At 49.0% G+C, this 15769-nt stretch overlaps 2 protein-coding genes across 11 annotated transcripts; both read right to left on the minus strand.

The window, feature by feature from the left end:
- Positions 1-6234: 6234 nt before the first annotated feature.
- LOC146543522 (uncharacterized) lies at positions 6235-8347 on the minus strand. The gene is made up of 6 exons (XM_085234076.1): positions 8049-8347; positions 7899-7925; positions 7584-7782; positions 7277-7506; positions 7164-7199; positions 6235-6762 (listed from the first exon to the last, which is right to left on the minus strand). Exons 2-6 carry the CDS (start codon positions 7923-7925, stop codon positions 6745-6747), a joined length of 510 nt encoding a protein of 169 aa, XP_085090202.1. The 5' UTR covers positions 8049-8347; the 3' UTR covers positions 6235-6744.
- Positions 8348-12499: 4152 nt separating this feature from the next.
- Positions 12500-14709, minus strand: LOC109369557 (uncharacterized). 10 transcript variants are annotated; one of them, XM_085234326.1, is made up of 7 exons: positions 14558-14709; positions 14378-14465; positions 14088-14144; positions 13925-13942; positions 13490-13691; positions 12821-13053; positions 12500-12749 (listed from the first exon to the last, which is right to left on the minus strand). In XM_085234326.1, the coding sequence occupies exons 2-7, from the start codon at positions 14393-14395 to the stop codon at positions 12729-12731; spliced, it is 549 nt and encodes a 182-aa protein (XP_085090452.1). In that variant the 5' UTR covers positions 14396-14465; positions 14558-14709; the 3' UTR covers positions 12500-12728. The 10 variants fall into 10 exon arrangements, with proteins under 10 accessions (XP_085090452.1, XP_085090447.1, XP_085090445.1 ...); XM_085234321.1 differs by having other exon boundaries at positions 14058-14144; XM_085234319.1 differs by having other exon boundaries at positions 14058-14171.
- Between the last annotated feature and the right edge of the window lie 1060 nt (positions 14710-15769).

Here is a 15769-nt window from a genome sequence, read left to right on the forward strand (position 1 = left end):
GCGGGAAGACTACTTCTCACTTCTGCAGGGAGAAATGTAGTCATAGCTCAGTTAGAGTTGAAACCGGCCAATAGTGTGGGAAACAATAAAACCGTTTTTTTAATATGTTAACAACAAAAGGAGAACCAGAGAGAACGGTTTGTTACTTGATGAGAATGGCCACCTTACCAACAGCGACGTGGACAAAGCAAAGATATTTAATGCCTTCTTTGCCTCTGTCTTCCTCAGTGATGCTGGGCTCTGGCGGCTCAGGTGCCTGGAGTTGAAGGACAGTGAGTGCAGTAACAATCAGTTCCCAACCAACCCTGAACTTGTTTGGGATTTGTTGCTCCACTTGGAAGCATAGAAGTCCATAGGGAATGTGGAATTCATCCCAGGCTACCCAGAGAGCAGGTCAATGTCATTGTGAGACCTCTCTCAATTATTTTTCAACTGTCTTGGAAATTTGGAGAGATCCCAGTTGACTGGAAGCTGGCAAACGCTGTTCCAATTTTTAAGAAGGGTGAGAAAGAAGACCCTGGTAATTATAGACCTGTCAGCCTCAGTCCAGTGCCTGGTAAAATTGTGGAGAAATTATGCTGGGAGTTCTTAAAAAAAAAAAACAACCTGAAGTACAGTGTGGTCATCAGTCACAGTCAACAAGGGCTCACGAGGGGAAGATTCTGTTTAACTAACTTAATTTCCTTTTATGACAGGGTTTTCCATCCAGTTGACCAAGGGAAACAATTTGATGTTATTTTGGGGGTGTGGGTTCAGTGAGACTTTTAATACTGCTTCCCACAGTATCCTCCTGGACACAATGCTGTGGGAATGGAATGTTGTTTCTGCATTCGATATTAAGAAGAGCAATTGGTTTGAAGAAGTAGAACATAATACATTTGTATTCTGTAACTTATCCTTATAAATAGTTGATCTAAGAAGTAAAATACTGTATATGTTAGCGGCATGTTTTAGAAACATTATTACTGAATTATGTGATTAATTCTTTCTTGCAAAACTGTAATAGTTGTTAAATGTTCCAAACAATGCAAGTATAGTGTGTTAGGGATTTGAAAACATATTGTAGAGTTGTTCTTTAGGATAAGAAACTCCCAGCAAAAGAAGAACAGATTTAGCAGACATCAAAGAAGCCAGAGCCTCTACTCAAGGCTGGACTGCCTCACTCCGTGAGAAGGCTGGGACGTGACAGGCAGGCACCAAGACACTGCCCTGTCTTTCTCCCAAGCTCATCTCTGTGGGAAGAAGGACAAGCAGATCTCTGCAAAATAATGATCAGGTGTGGAATAAGTTGATTAATTAACTACAGATTTACACTTATGCAGCGTATAATTTATGTTTGTCCAGTGTTTCCATATTTAGTGAAGCGTCGAGAAGATTGTGAACCTGAAGTACTCAGCCAATGAGGAACTAGAGGAGAAAGAGATAAGCGTTGGGGAACAGGAATAAAAGATGTATCTCTGTTTTTCTGGGTGCCCTCCTGCTTGCAGGAGGCCTGCCATTGCAATTGCAAATAAAATCTGCTTTATCAGACATACTGTCCTAGAAAATTATTTGGATATTTCCAACAATGCCCAGCACAACTAGACAAAAACACAATGTGATGGGTGAGAAAGTGATAGGTTGGGCCCGAAGAATTGTAGTAAATGGGGTTATGTAAACTGGCAGTCAGTCACTAAGTAGGGTTCCCCATTTTAGGGCCATTTCTTTTTAATGTTTTCATCAATGGCTTGAATTTAGGACTAGAAGGTGTTTTGATCAAGTTTGCTGGCAATACAGAATTGGGAGGAGCTGTTGCCTCTGTGGAGGGTGTACAGGCCTTTCAGAGAGATCTAGATAAATTAGAGAGCTGGGCAATCACCAACAGCCTGAGATTCTGCACCTGGGCAGTGGCAACCATGGCTATAAATACAGCCTGGGGGTTGAGATGCTGAGGAGCAGCCCTGCTGAAAAAGATTTGGGGGTCTTGGTCAGCAGCAAGTTGAACATGAGTCAGAAGTGCTCATCAAGCTGCTTTCCACCATCTTTCACCAGGGTAAGTTTAGGTTGGATATCAGGTAAAACTTCTTTACTGAAAGGGTTGTTAAGCACTGGAATAGGGTGCCCAGGGAGGTGGTTGAGTCTCCATCCCTGGATGTGTTTAAAAACTGTCTGGATGTGGTGCTCAGAGACATGATTTCGTGTAGGTTGCATTGGGTTGTTAGAGTTAGGGTAGTATGGTTAGGTTGCAGTTGGACTTGATGGTCTTTAAGGTCTTTTTGAATTTGAGCAATTCTATGACTCTATCAGCAGTCTTGGTCAATAGGGGAGGTCCCAGAAGACAAGAGACTGCCAGTGTGACACTCATTTGCAAGAAGGGTTGGAAAGAAGATCTGGGAAACTCCAGGCCTGTCAGCCTGACCTTGGTATGGGGAATGTCATGCAGCAGATCATCTTGAGTGTGGGACCACACCTGGAGGGCAACCAAGGGATCAGGAATAGCCAGGGAGGTTGGCCAACATCATCTCCTTCTGTGAACAGTTGACCTGCCTCATAGGTGAGGGAAAAGCTGTGAATGTAAGTGTACCCAAACTTTAGAAAAGCTTTAACTCTGTCTTCCACTGCACTCTCAAGACAAGGGACAGATGGATTTGAACTTGGCAAGGGATGTGAAAAATAACAAAAAACAGTTCTTCAGTACATAGGCAGGAGGAGACAGACCAAGCAGAGTGTTCTCCCTCTGATAAATAAGAATGGAGAGCTGGCTTCCTCAGACACAGAAAAAGCTGAGGTGCTCTGTAAGTGCTTTTCCTCAGTCTTCACTGGTGGTCAGGGTCCTCCCCATGTCTGCTAGGATCCTGAACATCTAAGTGTGGGTGAGAGGAGCAGATTCCGTCCCACTGTAACAGTGGAACAAGTCCAAGTCCTCCTCATGAATCTGAGGGTGCATAAGTCTGTGAGGCCAGATGATATCCATCCTAGGGTTCTGAAAGTGATGGCTGATGTGTTTGCCGAGCCGCTCTCCATCATATTTGAAAAATCATGTGGCTGTCTGATGAAGTCCCCGGTGACTGGAAAAAGGAAAACATTATTCCCATTTTAAAAAAGGGAGAAAGAATGACCCAGGGAAGTACAGGGAAGCCTCACTTTTGTGCTTGGGAAGATCATGGAGCAGATCCTCCTGGTTACCATGTTAAGGCACATACAAGACAGAGGTGATCTGAGACAGACAGCATGGCTTCACCAAGGGCAGATCTTGCCTGACCAATCTGGAGACCTTCTATGATGGAGAGATGGCTTCAGTGAATGGGGAAAGGGCAGTGGATTTAATCTACCTGGACTTCTGCAAGGCCTTTGACATGGTCCCTCACCACATCCTTCTCTCTCTTGGAGAGATGTGGATTTGAAGGATGGACTGTTTTGTGGATTAGGAATAGGTTGGCTGGTCGCAGCCAAAGGGCTGTGATCAATGGCTCTGTGTCAGGGTGCAGGCCAGTCACAAGCGGAGTCCCTCAGGGGTCGGTCTTGAGCTCGGTGCTCTTCAACATCTTCATCAGTGACAGATGATGGCATCGAGTGCACCCTCAGCAAGTTTGCAGATGACACCAAGCTGAGCGGTGCAGCCGATACACTGGAAGGAAGGGAAGCCATCCAGAGGGACAGGCTGGAGAAGTGGCCCATGTGAACCTAATGAGGTTCAACATGGCCAAGTGCAGGGTGCTGCATTTGGATTGGGGCAATCCCAGGTATTGACAGACTGGGGGAAGATCTCCTTGAGAGCAGCCTTGTGGAGAAGGACTTGGGGGTCCTGGTGGACGAGAAGCTGGACATGAGCCAGCAGTGTGCACTTGCAGCCCAGAAAGCCAACTGTGTTCTGGGCTGCATTAAAAAAGGGGTGGCCAGCAGGGACAGGGAAGTGATTGTCCCCCTCTACTCGGCTCTTGTGAGGCCCCATCTGCAGCACTGCATCCAGGCCTGGGGCCCCCAGCACAAGAAAGATGCACAGCTCTTTGAATGGGTCCAGAGGAGGGCCAAAAAGATGATCAGAGGGCTTGTTTAGCTTGGAGAAGAGAAGTCTCCGGGGCACCTCATTGTGGCCTTCCAGTACTTAAAGGGAGTGTATAAACAATGGGCCAACTGTATGAGTTTCAATAGGGCCAAGTGTCGGGTCCTACATTTTGGTCACAACAAGCCCAGGCAACCCTACAGGCTTGGGGAGGAGTGGCTGGAAAGATGTCTGATGGAAAAGGACTTTGGTGTACTGATGGACAGTCGGCTGAATATGAGGCAGGTGTGTGCCCAGGTGGCCAAGAAGGCCAATGGCATCCTGGCATGGATCAGGAATGGTGTGGTGAGCAGGACCAGGGAAGTCATCCTGCCCTGCACTCAGCACTGGTGAGGCCTCATCTCGAGTTCTGTGTTCAGTTTTGGGCACCTCAGTACAGAAAGGACATGGAGGTGCTGCAGCAGGTCCAAAGAAGGGCAACAAGGCTGGGGAAGGGCTTGGAGAATATGGCCTATGAGGAGAGACTGAAGGAACTGGGGCTGTTTAGTCTGGGGAAGAGGAGGCTGAGGAGAGACCTTATGGCTCTCTTCCAATAGCTGAAAGGTGATTGCAGCAGAGCGGGGTTGGTCTCTTCTCACTGGTGACAGGTGACAGGATGAGGGGAAATGGCCTCGAGTTGTACCAGGGTAAGATTAGGTTGGGTATCAGGAAACACTTCTTTACAGAAAGGGTACTGGGGTACTGAAATAGGCTCCTTGGGGAGGTGGTTGAGTCACCAACACTGGGTGTGTTTAAAAACCGTTTGGATGTGGTGCTCAGGGACACGATTTAGCAGAGGGCTGTTACAGTTAAGGTGTATGGTTAGGTTGTGGTTGGACTTGATGATCTTTAAGGTCTTTTCCAACCTGAGCGATTGATTCTATGATTCTATGACTTCACCTGACTGCCACAACTACTCAAATATCATTGAGAGTGGCTTGGCCACCATCCTCCTTTGGACTCGGCTGCTAGTGGTGTGGCTGAGCATCCTATTTCTGCAGCTGACTTCATGTCTCTCAGCTCATTTCTGCCCTCTCCCTCTTGGCGCTGCCATCTTCCCCAGACTAACCTCTTGTGAAATGCTGCAGCCCAAGAAAGTAGAAAAAAAAAACACAATAAAAATCTTTATTTTGTACAGGAAATGTGTCTTTGAAACTGTGGAGCATGAGGATGAAGGGAGGTGGCTACTCTGGAGCACCCTTCTTGGGGACCCGACCCTTCTTGGGGACCCGACCCTTCTTGGGGACCCAGCCCTTCTTGGGGACCCAGCGCTCCATGGAGACTCTACTCAGTGGGGAGAAGTGACAGCAGGGATACTCACAGGCCACCATTACTTCCCCTGTCCCCTCCAGCACTGTCACCTGCAGCTGAAAGAAGTCTGGGCCCGCACCTCTCCCTGCTGGAGCATGAGAAGAGCACAGCAATGTGCCTACTGTGGTGACAGCGGGGACTGTAAGTGTGGGGAAGTCTCTGGACTCTCCTCTCAGGACACGCTAGAGACATAACAGCACACCAATGTGGTTAAAAGCTATTAGTCTGCTTTATTGTTAAGCACTACTCTATTTATACGTATTAACAGAGCATTCTGCAAAACACTCTTCAATCGTTCACACAGGCGCTTAGCCAGTCAGAGCTGTGAGATATTCTTCCTTCTTCTAAAGGTGTCCTCGGATACTGCTTATCTTGCTCCACAGCTGCTGCTCCAAGCAGCTCCTCCTGCTCCACAGCTGCTGCCCTGAACAGTTTTTTCTTACGTTCCCACATGTAAGCAGGCAGAGACAGAGAGAGAGACACCCAGAGACAGGTGCCTGGGTGAGACCATGACCAAGCAGGTCATCCCATACCAGGCCGGGAACGCAGTGTGTGCTGTCCCCTCCTGGAGCCTGCTGGTGCTTGGTTCTCAGCACCAAAACACATTTATGTGTGGTGGAATTCTGGCTGGGAGGGGTGGTGGCACAAGTTGTGGCTGGACGCGGTCACTCCCAGGGGTCTATCCCAGCTCTGGTCCCATCTGACACAGATCTGTAAGATGCTGCAGGTTGGAAGGGGCCCTCTGGGATCAGCTCCTGGTTCTATACAGAATAACCAGAGTTGAGTCCTGTACCAAAACATTATCTTCAGGTGGCATCAGGAATTTTCTGAACTCCCGTGTGATGGTCCCAGCTAACGTCTGGAAGGTTGCAGGCGCCCATAAAGACAAGGGAATCTCTAGGTATTATTTGGGATATTATTTTTTATTGTAATTATGTGATATACTATTACATGGGATACTATTATTTGGACATAGATTTAATAGTATAAGAAGGATTAAATTTTTTATTATAATTACTTAAGATACCATTACCTTGGATACTATTATTTGGCTATAGATATTAGTATTACAAGAAGTTGCTGATAAGAACTGTTATACACAGATAAGCATTATTATTAATTCTATTTGCAAATTATTCTGAATGTTATGATTATTTGAAGAAGGCAAACACAGTAAGGCAGTGAAAACAGGCAGTCTTCAGGTGGAAATAATCAAGAAAGCAGCTGATGAGTATTTCTACCCGTGTGCAGGGGGTGCTGAGCTCCACTGTGAAATGATCCAGCACAAAAAGATGGAAAGGAACGCCTACAGAACAGTCATCTTTTGAAGGAAGCAGACATGTGGAAAGACGAATGGTGGGGACAAAGCTCCTCTGGGGGTGTGTGCTGGGGAATGAGACTCTGGAAACATCTCAGACGATCTCGTTGTGCTGTGCCAGGGAAAGTTGGGAGATAGCACCCAAAGCCTCCAAACCTTCTTGGTGAACACAATCCTTCTGGGGGACCTGAACAACTCCTGAGGATGCAGCCCTCCTTGGAAACCCAAACCTAGTGGGAACGGAACCCTCACCGGGGAACCCAACCATTCTTGGGGACTGAACCATCAGTGGGGAAAACAGCCCTCTTTTGGGAACCCAACTCTTCCAAGGATCCCGCTTGCCTTATGGAACCCAGACCTCTTGGGGACTGAACCCTCACTGGAGATCTCAACCCTCCTTGGGCATCCAAATCCCCTAGTGACCCAACCCTCTTCTGTCCCCAGATCTTTTGGGGACATAACCCTTCTTGAGGACTCAAGCACAAGGGGTGCAGTGACACCAAATATACTCACAGTCAAACTTGCACATGCCTCTTCATGGCTCTTCGGCTGCAGGAAAAGAATATCTTTTGTCCTGGGACTTGTCTGACCCCATTGCAAATGCCCCATCCTGGCTCCATACTCACGGGCTGAAAGGTGAAATTCCCCAATTCCAGCAGATAGAGAGCAAAGTTGATGCAGTTGTTTTCCATGATGTTGTACTTGGCTGTGCTGTTCATCATCTTCCTGACCTTTCTCATGAAGGTCTCGAGGTTGACCCTCTCTTTTTTCCGGAGAACCTTGCCTTTCCCCCTCTGCTGTCTCATAATCAGGAATCCTTCTTTGCTTATTCGCCCTGTACTTGGATTTCCGATATCTGAAAAGTGAAGAGTTGGCCATCACCATGTCGCTCTGTGGGCTGCCATGACATGAAGGCAGGGCACATGCACTTACTCTGGAAGTGGATGACCTCCCCGTCCCCACAATAGACAACTGCGTGTTTGAAGATGGGTATAGCATTGCTGCTGGACTGCATGTTGAAAAGCACTATGTCCCCAGCCTCAATGCTGCTCTCTGATATTTCCATAAAGACATCCTTATAATTAGGAAGGAAGTCACGTAGGACAAAATCTCTCGTCTCAATTGCTTTCTCCTTGGGAGAGAAGGGTGAGAAGCAGCTTCAACACAGAAGAAGCCACATCACCCCAGAACTCTGGGGCAGCACACGGAGAGCTGGGGAGAAAGGTGATTCAAAGCCCTTCTACTCACCGAACTACTGCTGCTTATGCTTGACATCTGCAAGGAGAGAAAGGAAATGTCAGCACAAACACAGCCATCTTTACCTCACTTTAAGTCTCCTCGTCCCCCCTCCTCTCCTAATGATGGTCCATCCCCGTGTGGGGCTGGCAGCGTCCTTACAGTGCTGGTGCTGGTGGGCAGAGGTCTGGGCAGGCAGCGTGGTCCTGGGGACGGCACACGCAGTGCTCTGCTCCGTGCAGACACGAGTGGTGAGCGGGACGCTGCTTCGTCAAGTGAAACCAAAAGCAAAAGGAGGCAGGAAAATCCTCAAAGGCTTTCTTTTTTCTACTTCTCAGAGTGTTAGTATTAATTTTCTCTGATTAGTATTAATGCTAACAAGCAGCTTTTTTTCTGCAGATAACTCAGGATATTATCATCTTTTGCAGATAACGGAATCTTGTGGGTTTTTTGGGTGGGCACTGATTTCAAACAACTAATCAGACTAAAAGCAGTGCAAACAGGAAGGTCACGGATGAACTAACTCTGTTATGGGCGGGTCAGGTGGAGGTTAGGGAAGTGTTCTGCACTGGAATGTGGTGCCGTGGAACATGCTGCAGTGGGCACATCAACAAGACTGGAGTTCAAGAAGTGTTTGAACAGTGCTCTCACCTGTAAGGTTTGATTTCGTGTGTTCCTGAGTGGAGCTAAGTGTTGGATTTGATGATGCCTGAGGATCCCTTCCAATTCAGGATATTCTGTGGATCTCTGTCAAATGGGACTGCAGCAGATACTGACCCATTGGATCCCACTGCTGTGTGCTTCCAGCCAGACCTTGTGCCACCCTCTGATCACCAACCTTTTGGTGCTGAGAACCAAAAACCAGCAGGCTCGAGGAGAGGACTGCACTCTCCGTGTCCCCAGCCTGGTACGAGACACTCTGCTCAGTGATGGTACTGCCGAGGCACCTCCTGTCTGGGGACAGTCGTGGGGTCCCTGTTACCCTGAGACACTTACACTGCTTACACTGAGACACTTCTTACCTGTGAACTATTGCAGGAAATCACATGTGCAGTTTGCGGCTGGAATCAGAAACCAAAAGTGATTGTGGAAGAGGGATGGTTTACATTGGAAGATGAAAAGTCCTATTCCTTTATCACTAGTAACACAGAGATAGATGGACAGAGAGAGGGATGGATGGATAGACGCGAAGCTGAGAAAACCTACAGGTAACTTGACACAATAAGAGTTATGTCAGGAAGGTATTCCCTTCCTTGCAGTACTGTGTGCATGGGGGATCGCTGCACCAACATGCACACTGAGAGAAGCAGCGACTACATACTGAAAGGATAGCATATATATATTCATTACGTTGCAAGGGCATGGGAAGAAATTCCAAGAAATAACTAACATCTCTGGTGGCCGTGGGTTGCATTCAAATTGTAAATTTCCAGCCTTTTAAGGAGGGTAGCTCAAACTGGTTCCCACTGATGTTACATTGAGTTGAAGCATCTGTTTCGCCATCTTCAACAACAGGACATCTATTCTACTTTCTTTCTACTTGACAACACGCTTTGTGGCCTCCTCCAAACTCTGTTCTTAAGTTTATATTTATGCAAGTCTCTGTCCTTCAGATTTCATCTGCTCAAGTTATGCAAAAGGCTGCTCTCACAGTACAGAAAAGCTGTTCTCGTGATTCAGATGGATAGATAGATAGATAGATAGATAGATTGACAGATAGATAGATAGATAGATAGATAGATAGATGGGTAGATGGATGGATAGATAGTTGGATAAATGGATAAATAGATGGATAGATAGATGGATGTATTTGTAGATGGATAGGTAGATAGGTAGATGGATAGGTGGATGGTTGAATGGATAGCTAAATGGATAGATGGATAGATACTGCACATCTTGTGTGGTGTATTGTGGCAGGATACAAGTAAACACTCAACCAATTTTTTGGTGTCACGGATTCATAGAATCAAAGAACTGTTTGAGTTGGAAGGGACCTTTCAGGACATTTAGTCCCACTTCCCTGTCATTTTGCCTTAAGTTAGCCTGAGTGGAATTTCACATCCTCGGGGACTCTGATAGAATGGTGACATCCTTAAATTGGCACAGTGAGCAGAGTTTCCTCATCGATGCTGAAGTGATTGCTGAGCCCACACTATTTCTGTGATACTCTCTGAGAGGAGTCATAGCCAAGAGGAGGCATGACTGCAAGATGCAGGATTTGGCTGACAGCTCTCTATGGACTGATCTTTGTATCTGTAGGACTGTTTTGGCTTCCCAGAGCCCCATAATACACTGTACTTTTTTCCTGGAGATACCAGAGGGCTACAATGCCTGGCCTTCTCCCCTGGTACGACTTAGGCTTCATATTTTTTAAGTGTGCAGATTGACTGTTGGACTAGATTAGAGGGGAGATTTAGATTGGATATAAGGAAGAAGTTTTGTACCTGAAGGGCAGTGAGGCACTGGCACAGGTTGCCAAGAGAGGCGTTGGGTGCCCTGTCCCTGGAGACACTCAAGGTCAAGCTGGGGGACTCTGAGCACCTGATGGAGCTGTGGGTGTCCCTGTTCATTGCAGAAGGGACTGATGGCCTTTAAGAGTCCCTTCTGCAGAGTCTGGCCCAAGGATAACCTCATAAAAAAGGGGAGAAGTCATGCATGACTGGAGAATGGGACAGGACGTAGATGCATTTGCCACCTTCTGGTAAAGAGAACTGCCCCAAGCTGTGCAGAATGAGGCCGTAGCTGTGGCTTTCTCTCTCCCCTCACCTTGTCTATGCCTAGCAGTATGTGGCTAGTACTCGTGTCAAGGCCTGAACTAGGACTGGAAGTTGTCCTGGAGAAAAGGACATGTGCTAGGACTGGAGAAAAGAAAATGTGCCGTCTGTGGCAAAAACATGGAGACCGTAGAGCTGTGCGCCATATGAACAATCCCCCATGTTTTTCAGAACTGAATATGAGATCTTAGGGATCCACTGGAAGTTCCTCTGCTTTTCTGCAGAGTCATGAGTCTTTCATACCCCTTTATGTTTATATCTTAGTCTGCATACCTTGTAGTAGTTCAGCCGCCCTTGCCTATCATGGGAAACTGCATGTAGAAGGAGTATAAAGTCAGGATGCTGGTGGGCAGCTTTTGGAGCTCAGCTGGCCGGAGACACCGCAACTTGCAAGCCCCTCATCCCTCAGACCCCATCCTGCGACAGACATGTAGATGAGACGTACCCTAATTTGCCTTCCAACATACGTGATAATAGATGATATGAGCAATTAATATAGATGATAATGCATTTTGTTTTGGTGCATCTGAGTCAGTGAAGTGCACTGTAGTCACTGTCCTCCCACTGGGCAAAACAAACCAGAGAATGGGGTGGGACACCTTGCAGCTCAGTTCTACGATTCCAGGATTATCTCAGTGGTCTTTTCCAGCCTCAGTGATTCTGTGATTCTATGAATTACCCCAACATCCAGAAAGAAGAGAACAGTAAGGGAAAGGAGAGTATCTTAACACTGCACTGTCCAGCAAGGTGCATCAAGGAAGGGAAACAGCCCCTCATCCACCTACAGTCAGGAGGAATTGTAAGGCCTGAAGTAAGAGCAAAGAGCAAATAGTGCCCAAAGTCACCAAGCTGGGAGGAAATGTTGATGTGCCTGAGGGCAGGAAGGCCCTACAGAGGGACTTGGACAGGCTGCATCAATGGGCTGAGGCCAATGGGATGAGCTTCAACAAGACCAGGGGCTGCATCCTGCACTTTGGTTTTAACAACCCCATACGTCAGACTTGGGGCAGAGTGGCTGGAAGCTGTGCAGAGGAAGAGGATTTGGGACTGTTAGTCAACAGCCAGCCACATGAACGTGAGCCAGTGGGGTGCCCAAGTGACCAAGAAGGCCAATGGCATCCTGGTTTGTGTCAGGAGGTGATCGTCCCTCTTAACTCAACGCTGGTGAGGCAGCGTCTCAGTGCTGTGTTCAGTGTAGGGTCCCTCACTGCAAACAAGACATCGAGGCTCTGCAGCATGTCCAGAGAAGGGCAACGGGGAGTGAGGGGTCTGGAGCACAAGTGTTATGGGGAGAGGCTAAGGGAGCTGGGATGGGACATTTGTGCTTCCTGTGGTTGATGCCCAGGGCTGATGCCATATGCAGCTGATGGGTTGGTTCCATTTAGTTCTCCTTTGTACCAGGATCTGTTCAATTTTCTTATACATACATGAAGTTAGCTTATATAAGCGTACATTTTTGGAATGAAAGGAGTATGCCTTTAACAGGAATGAGAACAGATTCATTGCATGTTAGTTATTCTTTCTGTCATTGTCTTGTAGATATTATTTAACACATGACAGCTGCTTTGTTCTGCTGAAGAAGGCTGTGTAGAGAGCACTGGTTGTGGTGGTGGATAGTAAGAACAGAAAGTGACAAGGCCCAATTTTTGCTAAATTTTAATAATTCTGCTAAATGCTTTATATAGTGTACATGGATTTTCCAACTGGATATGGGATACACGTGGGAGATAAAAACATCTCTGATATTAGAGAATATATTTACCCTGTATGTAACCCTTATTGCCAATAAGATATAGATATATACTCCGCATCTTGTGCTAAATAGCTTAGTGGGATAGGAAAAAAAAAAAAAAAAACGACCACACAAACATTCAGCCAATTGTTTGGTGTCATTTCACCTTAATTTAACCCAAGAGAACTTCAAAACCACAATGACCCTCATCCATTTTGTTGGTGACAGCCTCACATTCTTATTCCCAAATCCTTTATCTTGTATCCTTCATCCCACAGGTAGCCCAGGAAGGGTGCTCCAGACCTACGTGCTCCCCAGATCACATCACCACCTCCTTCACTGCAGCACTGGAAACGTCTAGGAGAGAAAACAGCTCTGGTCGAGGCGAGTATCATAATCCTCCCACGCCTGAGGGCAAAGACACTCACCATATCCCCAGTGAGCTGGCCCAGCCCCAACAGGGCAAGGGCGAAGTGGATGCAGTTACAGGTGACAGCATCATACTCCAGCACCATGTCCATGGCTGCCCGAATCCGCCACTGCAGGGCAGCCGCATCCAGTCCCGCCTTCATCCGCAGCACCTTGGCGGGGCCTCGTGTCCTCAGGAGGTGGCTCTTACTATGCTTGGCCACAATCCCTGTTGGGGATGTTCCTGAGGTGCCTGTGGTATAGAGGAGATGGCCTTCAAGGAGGGTTGAGGGCCACAAGGAGGAGCTGGGTCCTCAAATAGGGTAGAGGTGTCCAAATAGGTTTGAAGTGCTCAAGGAGTGTGGGGTCATCAAGAAGGTTCGGGAGGTGGAATCACCGCAAGTGTTGGGCCCCCAAATAGGATTGAATTTCCCAAGGAGGGTTGGGTCTCCAAATAGGGTTGAGGTGCCCAAAAATAGTTGGGGTCATCCCTTGATGGGTTCCGAGTAACCTGGGGTATGTGTTTCCCAAATTGAGTTGAGATCCCCAAGGAAGATCAAGGAGGTTTGGGGGTGACCTGGGGTGTTGGATCCCCAAATAGGGTCAGGGTGCCGAAGGAGAGTTGTGGTCCCCAAGCATGAGCTGCTTTGCCTCATGTCCCCTGTGCTGAGTTTCCTCCCACTGCTCACCTTCCAGGTGGATGATCTCCCCATCACCGCAATAGACACCAGCATGGGCACCCCACCAGCCAGGTCTCCTCGAGGTCAGTGGGAAGAGGAAGAGGTCCCCAGGCTGGGGCTCAGCCGCCCCGTTGGGCACCACGTCAAAGTGCCAACCCAGCAGCCCCTCACAGAGGAAGAATGCCGCTGTGCTTGCCGCTCCTGCCACTGCCTGGGGACACCACCACATGTCACCTCCAGCCAGGTGCCACCCCACAGGTTTGTCCCTGTCCTGCAGAGATTTGGATCTCCATGGACCAGGGAAGAGATCTGGGAGGTCATCTCCAGCCAACTCAGGTGGACAGCTTGAGTCCAGAGCAACCATGGGCACTGAGTAAAAGCAGGTTTGCCCTATAGGTGGTAGGATGGGTAGTGCGGGGTGCAGCTGTTGATGCTGGCACTTACCTGCTTGGAGCTGCTCACCTGGAAGGACAAACACCCATTGGTCAAGCTGGTGGAACTGGGACCCACCTCACCTCAGGCCCCAGCTGCAGACAATTTTGGGGCAGCGTCACCAAGGTGTGTCCCTTGGCGTCACCTCTGCTGCCTTGATCTGTTCCATCCAAACCTGCCACATCCAGGAGCGCAGCCAGTACCGGAGCTGGAGGAATGGTGGGACCTTGTCCTGCAGGGTCAGCAGCAAGGAGCTCACCTGGGGGTCAGCAAAGCCAGAACCAGCCTGGTGGCACCCACACCTGCTGTCACCCACCCTGGTGGCACCCACCTCCCCTCCAACACCTCTCCATTCACCCATGTCCCCTTTCCCTCACGCTCAGCACAAACAATGCAGATGCCACGACCCCAGGGTGGGAAAACAGGATTGGGGTACGATGGCCTCCCTGGTGACTCCCCAGCTACCTGCTCCAGGAGGTCCATCTGGAAGGAAAGACGTGGCGTCCACAGAACTGTTGCCACCCTGGCTTGGGGATCTCGGTGTCCTCAAGTCCTTGGCAGGATCACATCACCAAACACCAAGCTATGGCCTCAGTCACCACGCTATCCCTGAGGACATGCCTGAGTGCTCCTTTCCACCCTCACCTTAGAGACTCCTTCGATGTCCCCTTGTTGCGCTGTGATCACAGGCTGCAGGACCCCAAGTTGTTGGCAGTGCCAGCACCCAGGAATGTGCCCAGACTGTCCTGACCGGCCCCACCGCTGCCACTGAGCCCGCCCCGTCCAGGTGACATGGGGCCCTCCCAGGGGGGACAGTCTCCACCTGCTGGGACGTTTCCTCCACTAACCCTCGGGTGACAAAAAGGTTGTCACAAAGTGCCCTCTACAATGGACCTGAGCCTGTGACCACCAGAATGGTGCCACCTCTGCCATCACAGGGCTGTGCCTATGGAACAGCCATCGGGATGTCCCCAGGGAGATGTTTGCCCTTGGGGATGGGTTTCATGGCCAGGTCAGCGCTAGAGCCCCATTAAAGTTTCATCTGGGGTCAGCAGAGGCTTTGGCAGGGCATGGCGCGGGTGACCTGGGAGCTGTCACCACTCGCTGCCCGCAGCCACTCGGCATCATTTGTCACAGTGGGCACACAAAGGGAAAAAGAGCTCTGGTAAAGGAGAGCTGATGACGGATGAAACCAGAGCTAGGCCCTGACATGGCTGAGCGCCAGTGGTAGTGTTAACCCATCACAGTCACCACTGGTGTCAACAGGGGCTGCCTGAAGTCCCACATTGCCCTTGTTTCCTTCCAGAGCCTTGTATCTCCTGATTGCTTTTGTCCACTCTTGATCCCCTTCACCAACTCCTGGTCCCCATCATCCCATTGTGGTCCCCACCATCCTCTCATCATCCCTACCGACCACTATTGCTCCTCACTGCTCCCTCCCGATCCTTATTACCTTCCTAATTCTCATTGCATCCTCCTGGTCTCTGCTGTTACCTCCTGGTCCCCACCAATCTCTTTTGGGCTCTGTCATCTTCTCCTGGTCATCATCAGATCACCCCCTACCCTATGGTCCCGTTCCAGTCCCCATCAAATTTTTCTGGTCCCCATCACTCCCTCCTGATGCTTGTCCCCACTCAGGCTTTCATCTTCTCCTGGTCCCCACAGCACCTTTCTGGTGCCCAGAGGGACCTCCTGGTCTCCAACATCTCCTTGTGGTCCCCATTACCCTCTCCTGATCTTTGTTGTCACTTCCTAGTTGCCCCGACCAGTTCCCCGACCTCACCCTCCCCACCTGGTCCCCTCCTGGTCCCTACAACCTTCTTCTTGTCCCCAGCCATGCTGTCCCCTGACTGTAGC

This window comes from Meleagris gallopavo, chromosome 12 (assembly GCF_905368555.1).
Source record: "Meleagris gallopavo chromosome 12, MGAL_WU_HG_1.1, whole genome shotgun sequence".
In the NCBI taxonomy this organism is placed as follows: domain Eukaryota; kingdom Metazoa; phylum Chordata; class Aves; order Galliformes; family Phasianidae; genus Meleagris; species Meleagris gallopavo.